The sequence below is a fragment of the Acartia tonsa genome, chromosome 4 (assembly GCF_053477335.1).
Source record: "Acartia tonsa isolate MP-2025a chromosome 4, ASM5347733v1, whole genome shotgun sequence".
NCBI classification, from domain to species: domain Eukaryota; kingdom Metazoa; phylum Arthropoda; class Copepoda; order Calanoida; family Acartiidae; genus Acartia; species Acartia tonsa.
Window position 1 is genome coordinate 11,289,881 of NC_137263.1, and position 10,666 is coordinate 11,300,546.

The window sequence follows — 10,666 nt, forward strand, 5'->3', positions numbered from 1 at the left end:
AAATTATAAGAATAAACAATTCTGTTGCAAAATTAAATAAATACACGAAACTGCTTATGGACATTCTTACATTTTTGGACCTTTATTATATAAATGCTTCGCTTATAATATTGTAATTTGTTGTCCTAGGATTTATTACTCCAGAAATTAGATTAATAGAATGAGTATATCATAAATAATACTTGTATCGAAAAAAGTTCAATATCAGTATGATTTGAATTGACGTACGGACTTTATTGTAACAGTTGTAGAGTTGCATCACTTTCTTGGTCGTACTTTATTTTGAAAGAATCATCATGGAAAGTTTGATATAGTTAGGACGATTCAAACAGTACTAAATAAATTACAATAGCTATCCGTTACAGACGTGCGGACGGACCGGCCTTAATCAAATAACACAAAATATAGAATGTCTGTCACATAATTGCCATAAACAAATTCGTACCAAGAACCAATTTGTACAGAGGCTTCACTTTCAAAAATACATAAAAACTGTACAAAAATATAAAACAAGTTTGAATTCACCGCTATATATTTCTAAACATTAGTAGTAGCATCTATCTTTTTGTTGAAATTTCAAGTTGATTATTTCAAGTTTAAAATAGTAAAATATTGTACGTGCTACCACAGCAAATCTATAATATATAGTTGTGAGGTTATCTTGTTTAAAACAAATTAGTTATGCCTTCAAGGATAGCTTCATGAAGACATTTTAAAAGTTTTTGGTGGTATTGTCTCTTTCGTGAAAAGGCCTCTGAAGGGGCGATTCGTCGTATATACACAGTTGCTTTTGAGAGGTTATTTTAGGTTAGGCGATTGTCCCGCAGGGTTAGGAACCTCCGCAGAGACTAGAAATAGTTAAAAAGCTCTTATTAAAATACGATGAAATGCCCCATAAGAGGCGTTGTCACAAAAGAAGCTATACCTTTTTTGGCAATAATTGACACCATCAAAAGTTTTTTTTTTCAAATTAAAGGTTAAAATGAAAGAAGTGATAAATACAACAATGTTATCAAGGATGATATCAACCACAGACGCGACTGTGGAAGATTATAATCCTTGTTCAGAACCAGATATTCTTCCTACTACTTCACAATTCTATAATGCTTTAGGTAAATTTATTTTTTCATGTTAAACATTAAACATTTTAATGCTACTCTGTAAGAATTCGTATTTGTCTTTCTGTCTATCAGTAATGCTAGGGTAGTCGGCTGGAGGTTTATTATCATTTACACTGAGAGCATTGAATTATTATATATATTATTCTATAGGTCCGACTGAAGGAATATCGTTGTATAAACTTACACACCCCTCCTTAACCGAACTTTAGATTAAAAAAATTTCCCAAACATTCGGACAATTGGGCGTTCAAATAGGACCTAGTGGTAGTTAGAATCAGTTGAGAACAAAATCCCAGCCGTTCCTTCTTGCCAGATATCGCCATTTTAAGATTTTTAGTAAAATTGCACTAAATATCCAAATACAAACTTAAATCTTCTTTAAATTTTTTAGTATAATTTTAGTGAGACAGTCCCAAAATAGAGTATCTTTGCTCCTGTGGCCAAACTGACTGCCTGGTGTCCCTAACAGAGAGTGCCTTTATGTGTTAACACAAGTAGGGATTCGAACCCATTCCCAAAACTAACCAATGTGGAATAGCTGTGTATTACAGCATTAGGTTAGTATTTTCACCACTAACAGATGGAAAGCAAGGCCAATCCTAACCAGAAACCTGATCATTCACCCACAGGCCCCAGTGAAGCACCTTGGAGGTCTACTTGTTTTCTGGGGTGTTGTTCACCTGCACCTATGGATTGGGCAGGTTGAGACCCAATGGTGCCCTTAGACTCCCATGAACCCTGCCATTTGGGCCAAGCTCAGAGTGATGTCACACACCTGGCTTGTGCCCTGTCCATGAGATGCTTCCCTGCCAATCACAGATCAGCACAGCCGCCATGGAAGAATAGCTGCAGGTGGTGGGCCGCATACCTTTGCTCAAGATGCAAGTTAGCACTACCCTGATCTTGATCCTACAGGAGATCATGGTAGTGTGCATCTTGAACTATGCCCTGAGCCTGGGAGGGTTCTTTCTGAGGGAGTTGGGGACACCATTACTGTTTGACAAACCCGAGCTGATGGTATGGATCAATAGGGAGAGTAGCCATGGTTGCCCCCATTCACATTAAGCAATGCATGAGTTGGGGACACAGTTACTGTTTGAAACTATCCATGGTAGAATAGCTGTATATTACATTATTTGGATCAGGCAATGCATGCCCCTTTGGATACCTTCTAGCTGTTGTTGGTGATCAGCAGGTTCAGCTCCTTGTTAAAGTTTTACCTGGGGTCCCCTGCACTGGAAAGTTATGCCTGGTCTTGACCACCATCTCTCTCCTGGGGGGCCGTTTGATGCAGTCGCACCTCCTGGAGGCAAATTGAACACCATGGGGGTGTACAACTAAGAATAGCCCCTGTTCAGTTTTACCTTTTGAGGGGCCCAGGCCCCTATCTTGATGGGAATGGCCAAGAACTTCATGCTACCCATATCCTGGTCATCAGTCAGCTCTGAACAGGTGCTCCTTGACCTCATGAAAGACGATGGGGACAAGGGCTGTGGCCCCATGAAAGCTGCCCTGGCCAGACAGTTGATTTTACAGCTAGAGGGCTTCTTGTCTTTAGCAGCTGTTTGTGGGAGGGGCTCTGGGCCTTCCCCAGGCTTGGCAGGGCTGTGACCACTTGCTTAATGTGAGTGGGGGCGACCATGGCTACTCTCCCTATTGATCCATACCATCAGCTCGGGTTTGTCAAACAGTAATGGTGTCCCCAACTCCCTCAGAAAGAACCCTCCCAGGCTCTGGGCATAGTTCAAGATGCACACTACCATGATCTCCTGGAGGATCAAAATCAGAATAGGGCTAACTTGCATCTTGAGTGAAGGTATGCGGCCCACCACCTGCAGCTATCCTTCCATGGCGGCTGTGCTGATCTATGATGGGCAGGGGAGTAACTCACAGCCCATTTTAGGGGCCAAGTGTGTGACATTATTCTAAGCTTTGCCCAAATGGCAGGGTTAATGGGAGCCTGTGGGCACCATTAGGTCTCAACCTACCCAATCCATGGGTGCAGGTGAACACCCCACTAAACATGTGTTGCAGACCTCCAAGGTGCTCCACTGGGGCCTGTGGGTGAATGATCGGGTTTCTGGTTAGGATAGGCCTTGCCTTCCACCTGTCAGTGTTGAAAATACTGACCTAATGCTGTAATACACAGCTATTCCACTTTGGTTAGTTTTGGGAATGGGTTCGAATCCCTACTTGTGTTAACACATAAAGGCACTCTCTGTTAGGGACTCCAGGCAGTAAGTTTAGCCACAGGATCAAAGATTCTCTGTTATTGAGCTGTCACTAAAATTATACTAAAAAATTAAAAGTAGATTTAAGTTTGTATTTGGATATTTAGTGCAATTTTACTAAAAATCTTAAAATGGCGATATCTGGCAAGAAGGAACGGCTGGGATTTTGTTCTCAACTGATTCTAACTACCACTAGGTCCTATTTGAACGCCCAATTGTCCGAATGTTTGGGAAATTTTTTTAATCTAAAGTTTGGTTAAGGAGGGGTGTGCTTAGAGTATTGAATTATATTCTAGAAATTATCCTATATATTATTATATAGGTCTTGCTGGAGGAATATCTTTGTATACACTTGGAGCATTAAATTATATTCTAGAAATTATTCTATATTATTATATAGTTCCTGCTGGAGGAATATCTTTATATACACTTGGAGCATTGAATTATATTGTAGAAATTATTCTATATATTATTATATAGGTCCTGCTGGAGGAATATCTTTATACACACTTGGAGCATTGAATTATATTCTAGAAATTATTCTATATATTATTTTATAGGTCCTGCGGGAGGAATATCTTTATATACACTTGGAGCATTGAATTATATTCTAGAAATTATTCTATATTATTTTATAGTTCCTGCTGGAGGAATATCTTTATATACACTTGGAGCATTGAATTATATTCTAGAAATTATTCTATATATTACTATATAGTTCCTGCTGGAGGAATATCTTTATATACACTTGGAGCATTGAATTATATTCTAGAAAATATTCTTTATATTATTATATAGTTCCTGCTAAAGAAATCTTTATATACACTTAAAGCATTGAATTATATTCTAGAAATTATTCTATATATTATTATATAGTTCCTGCTGGAGGAATATCTTTATATACACTTGGAGCATTGAATTATATTCTAAAAATTATTCTATATATTATTATATAGGTCCTAGGGAGGAATATCTTAATATATACTTGAAGCATTGAATTATATTATAGAAATTATTCTATATATTATATAGTTCTTGCTGGAGGAATATCTTTATATACACTTGGAGCATTGAATTATATTCTAGAAATTATTCTATATATTATTATATAGGTCCTGATAGAGGAATAGCTTTATATACAGTTGGAGCATTGAAATATATTCTAGAAATTATTCTATATATTATTATATAGTTTCTGCTGGAGGAATATCTTTATATACACTTGGAGCATTGAATTATATTCTAGAAATTATTCTATGTTATTATATAGTTCCTGCTGGAGGAATATCTTTATATACACTTGGAGCATTGAATTATATTCTAGAAATTATTCTATATATTAGTGTATAGTTTCAGCTGGAGGAATATCTTTATATATTCTAGAAATTATTCTATATATTATTATATAGTTTCTGCTGGAGGAATATCTTTATATACACTTGAAGCATTGAATTATATTCTAGAAATTATTCTATATATTATTATATAGTTGCTGCTGGAGGAATATCTTTATATACACTTGGAGCATTGAATTATATTCTAAAAATTATTCTATATATTATTATATAGGTCCTAGGGAGGAATATCTAAATAAAAACTTGAAGCATTGAATTATATTATAGAAATTATTCTATATATTATATAGTTCCTGCTGGAGGAATATCTTTATATACACTTGGAGCATTGAATTATATTCTAGAAATTATTCTATATATTATTATATAGGTCCTGCTAGAGGAATACCTTTATATACACTTGGAGCATTGAATTCATCTAGAAATTATTCTATATATTATTATATAGTTTCTGCTGGAGGAATATCTTTGTATACACTTGGAGTATTGAATTATATTCTAGATATTATTCTATATATTATTATATAGTTTCTGCTGGAGGAATATCTTTATATACACTTGGAGCATTGAATTATATTCTAGAAATTATTCTATGTTATTTTATAGGTCCTGCTGGAGGAATATCTTTATATACATTTGGAGCATTGAATTCTGTAATACAAACTTTTCTTTATATAATTCTAGTAAAGAATTTTATAAATTCTCTTGATAAAACGAGGTAATGATTTATAAATGCACCTTTTTATAACTAGGGTAAGTCAATATTAAGCATTATGTACATGGATTTTATTCTTCTTTGATATGTTGCATTATTATTTGCATATTATAGACAGTTTTCCACGGTTAGTAAAATGAAAAAAAGGGTAAACAAAACTGAAATAAATTTAATGATTTTTTTATTTATTATTTGTGGAAAATTGTCTCTAATATAATATGATGCATGGTTTACAGTATAACTAAAGAGCTTATTCTAATCCAGTGGTTATTAATTGGTTTCGAATCCATACTGGAAAATATTAGAATGTTTTGTTTGTATTTAGATTAGTACCAACACTATGGGTGACTTCAATCTATATGGTTATCTCCACCTTCAACCTGATCAGCCTCTTCTTACCCCAGGCTAATGACTTCTTGTGGCTTGCCTACAAGGTTTATGTTGGTATTGCCATGGGACATTTTGTTGATCTAACATTGACTTTGTTTGGGGGTGAAAGTGCCATGATTAATCATGTGGGTGAAGACACACCATTAAGTTTCAGGTAAATCTTTTGATAAAAATTAAGTTATAAATATACTAGAACCTTTATCCCTAGCCAAAGGGGAAGGGGGGGGGGGGGGCAGGAAAATAGCCTAATCACCTAAATATATTTTAAAGCTTCCCTAATTAAGATGAGTATTTTCCGAGATCTTCAGCTTCATCACTTTATAAACAGGACTCGAAACCAGTCTATTTTTTGTATGTAAGCTTTCTGGCGGCTGCAGCTTCTTGAAAATTTGTTTGGCTTCTGTCTTTACTGCAAGCATTTTCAAGAATATGATTAAATCTATGTTAATAACTAATGTTTAGAGTAGCTCCGTGCTGCCTGTGTCTTTTCCTACCCAAAAAAGCTACTTTGACTAAGAACATGTTGCGGTAAGTTTTATATATTTACCTATAAAAGTAACCTGATGTCTGTCTGTGTGAATAGAATGATCTCGCTGATCAAAATTTTTCTCTTTGACAGCTTAACTTCTCATAGTTCCAGGGATGGTTTATAACTAATTTTGGAAAGGGAAAAATTGAAGGGAGGGGTGTCGACTTTCCCTCCCACCCTAAGTGCCACAAGAGGCAGTAGGCAACCCTTATTTAATGATATTTTTAAAATTTGTCTTTGTTTTGTATACATATCTGCAATGATAATCTATAATACAAAGTAGCTTGATGTCTGTCCGTCTGTCTGTCTGTCCCTTAAGATCTCGGTAACCACTGAACCGATCGGATTCTACTCTTCAGGGAATATACCTACTAGTCCTGTGGTGGTTTTAGGCTATTTTCTTGGGGGGTGGGACACCCCCAACCCCCCCAAAAATAAAAAAAAATCCAACCCCCAAAATTTTTTTTTTTTACATTTTTTGTAAAATCTCAGTAACTGCTGATCAAATTGGGCTCTACCCTTCAGGGAATATACCTACTGGTCCTCTGGTGGTTTTAAGCTATTTTCTTGGGAGGTGGGACACTCCAACCCCCCCAAAAATAAAAAAATCCCCACTTCCAAAATTTTTTTTTTTTTAATTTTTTTAAACAAAAACCTGTAATTGGGGTGGGGGAACCCCACTGCAACATGGGGCACAGCCCCCATAAATCCCCCCCCCAAAAAAAAAATCAAAATATATTTTTGTTAAATTTTAATTTTTGTGTATGCGAACAACCTAGGTCTAATTTTTACGAATTGAAATTTTTTTGTATACGGCACACAACCTGGGTTTAATTTGTACAAATTAAAATTTTTGTGCAACAGGGCACAACCTGGGTTTAATTTTATCACAGAGTAATTAAACAAAGAATATTTTTTTGAATATTTCTATTAAGGAGGGTTGACTTCCCAAAACTATATAGGGCGAAGCCCCTAGAGGCTAGGGGCGATGCCGCTAGTCTATAATACAAAGTAGAACGATGTCTGTCTGTCCGTCTGTCCCTTAAGATCTCGGTAACCACTGAACCGATTGGATTCTACTCTTCAGGGTATATACCTATTGGTCCTGTGGTGGTTTTAAGTTATTTTCTTGGGGGGTGGGACACCCCCAACCCCCCAAAAACAAAAAAATCCCCCCCCATTTTTATTTTTTTTCTTAAGATTTCCTTGGTCCTTTAACAAATTGCGCCTTAATTTTTTTATCACCTCTTGGGGCAAAGCCCCTAGAGGCTAGGGGGAAGCCGCTAGTAAAACATAAGATACTATTCTATGGTATACCTATGCAGTATGCATGCAGATACATGTACCAAATTATTTTGCATCTTTAGCTATTACTAGATTGATGAGAGGATCCGTGTATCAGATTCCCTATACAGAATCTTTGTGCTTGATTGTAATGATAAGTCTCCAGGTAAACATTTAAATTCACACTATCTGCCACTTATTTTAATAAAAAAGTTAAATTTCAATTAAATTTGATAAATACACTTTTTTAAAGATATAATTATCCTATTTATCTAATTTTTGTAATAATAATTACCATTACAATATAAAAGCAAAACATTTCTAAAGTCCTAAAATGAAAGTATGTCTTTAAAAAGTTTCCTGTAATTAAGCAGTTTTGCAACAAATTTTCAGACTTACACATTATATTCTGCTTGATAAATCCTACCACTTATAAAGTGTTCTTGTTCTTTAGCCCTACCATTTCCGTGCTTCGCTTTTATGGATGTTGTCATTTTGTTTAATCCAAAAGCTTTCACAAACTGAAATCATTTGATAACAACTTTAAAAAAAATTATTTTCCTTTAAAATTATTATAGTTAAATTGTATTTAGTTATCGGGGTATGTTCAGTCAGGAGGAATATCTTTCTATTCTCCCCATATTTATATCACCATCATGCTGGCTCTCTCATTCTTCTTTGGTCTCTGGGGACTTTTCATGTTTTTCAGTATTACTAAAAAGTAAGATTTAAATTTTTATTTTGGATATGCAATGCACTATTTTTTGTACTTTGCTACTTATGGATATTGCATCAATATTCAGTATAACACTATTTGTAAAGAAAACTAGGATCATGGAAAGAAAATGAAGTAGCAGGTTTTGTTGTATTTTTACAGTAGCATATCTCCTATCTCTAGCCCATATAGGGGGCTCTAACCCTGTGGGGCATCATTAATATTTACCTAACCTAGCCTAAAATAACCTTTTAAAAACTACTATGAAAATCTCTACTTTATTTTCTTTACATGATAAAACTTTTTTCTACTTCAATATCTGGTTATATGCACAAATATTTGACTTTTTTCAGGTTTAATTTATTGGGAAGTTATCAATACAATAAAAAGTCAGCATTGATGAGGCTTGCGATTATCATCATCAATTTTCAGGTATTTTTATCATCGTTAAAAATACAAAGATAATTCTTTATGTCAATGCTTTCTTTTCTTATTTGGAGGAACGTATTAACCAATATCTGAAGACTTTACAAGTTGTCTAAATTGACTATAAAAATTCCATAATATCCATACATTCTTTATCCAAAAGACTAATTTCTTTTTCAATTTTGTAGTCTATGATTATTGACACATGTAACAAGTTTGGAGCTGTGTCCTGTATGGATGGAAGGTTGTCCTCCTCCGGGGTCTCATATCTTATCAAGGTAACAATTTCAATTATTCACAATAAATCTAAAAATAATATAGCCTTTAAACATATTGTGACCTATGTGAAGCTTCCCTAAAATTAAGAACTCAATTAGTTTAGTCGTTATTAAAATCTTAAGGTTCAGACAAAAAACCTAATTACTTTATTATAACTAGTGCCTGCACCCCTAACATTTTTGAAGGGATAGTGAATAGAAGGAAATAGCCTAAAACCATCCTGGGGCTAATGTTAAAATTCTTTAAAATAAAGAACTCATTCGGTGTAGCAGCTTTCATCTTTCAATATAAACATAAAATGATTAGGAATTTTCGTTGACTTCATTTTGTACATAATAGTTTTTTAACTCCATTAAAAATTAATATTTCAGGTGATTTGTATTCTAATAGAATCTTTGGTCCTTGGTTGTGTATCATTCTACATTTACTATAAAGATCCTGTTACACAAATGTGATTAATAATATTCTTGTTTTCTGTTACTGATGATTAAAATTTTTGTAACTATTGTATTCAGAAAATATTAATTTATTGTGCAATTATTTTAGTTGCATTTTAATGAAAATTGTTTTACTTGACTATTACTCAATAGAGAGAAAGTATGACTTAAATTGACGAATCATTTTATGTGATAGTTTTTGTTATCTTTATGTAAAATATATGTCAAAATATTATGTCTTTTCCAAAAATGATATTTAGACAGACATCCTACTAATTGGCCAGAAAGACTTTAATTACTACATAAAGGGTGAGCAAAAAAATGCGTAATTTTTTTTATTCAAATTGCACGGCTTGTGTTAATAGTAGAAAAATGTTACGCATACCACTAGAACCGATGAGAAGTCTATCTTTTGGAAATATAAGAACGATTCCTCTGCTACGTATAGATAGGGAGCTACGTGTTAAAATGTCCCAACTGACTTAAAACTTGACTTGCGAGTATGTTAGTAAATATTAGACAATAATTTTTGCAAAAAAACGTGCATACATTTCTTAAATTCAAATTACGCAGCTTGTGTTAATAGTAGAAAAATGTTACGCATACCGTTAGAACCGCTATAAACTGTATATTTTGGAAATATAAGAACGGTTCCTGTGCTACAAATAATCTAGGAGCTAGGTGGTAAATGTCCCAAAATTTACTCGCAAGTCAAGTTTTAAGTCAGTTGGGACATTTTAACATGTAGCTCCCTAACTATACGTTTCAGAGGAATCGTTCTTATATTTCCATAAAATAGACTTCTTATCGGTTCTAATGGTATGCGTAACATTTTTCTACTATTAACACAAGCTGCGCAATTTGAATTTTAAAAATCTACGCATTTTTTTGCTCACCCTTTAGAAAATTATATATGTACAAGTATAGATGTATGTATAACACAGACAACTATATGGTCCAAATGTTACGGTACTTTTTCGATTGCTATAAAGTTGCTTTCTGCTCTTTTAAAGCGACTTGGCTCTGTTCCCTCTCTATTCTTTTACCTTAAAATAAACCGATAAGAAATTATTTTGTATTGCTTCTAAAAGATTAAAAACCGATGAAAAATTACCAAAATACGCAAAATTTCGTATACAAATACACATCCTAAAACGTTGGCAGATAAGACATCCTGTTAGGGA

General features: G+C 34.0%; 1 protein-coding gene across 1 annotated transcript; it reads left to right on the plus strand.

Moving 5' to 3' along the window:
- The first annotated feature begins 587 nt into the window (after positions 1-587).
- On the plus strand, positions 588-9,717 carry LOC145316051 (organic solute transporter subunit alpha-like). The gene is made up of 9 exons (XM_080156337.1): positions 588-1,112; positions 5,314-5,425; positions 5,748-5,966; positions 6,275-6,340; positions 7,719-7,791; positions 8,219-8,346; positions 8,694-8,772; positions 8,955-9,044; positions 9,417-9,717. The coding sequence occupies exons 1-9, from the start codon at positions 983-985 to the stop codon at positions 9,498-9,500; spliced, it is 981 nt and encodes a 326-aa protein (XP_080012463.1). The 5' UTR covers positions 588-982; the 3' UTR covers positions 9,501-9,717.
- Positions 9,718-10,666: the final 949 nt, after the last annotated feature.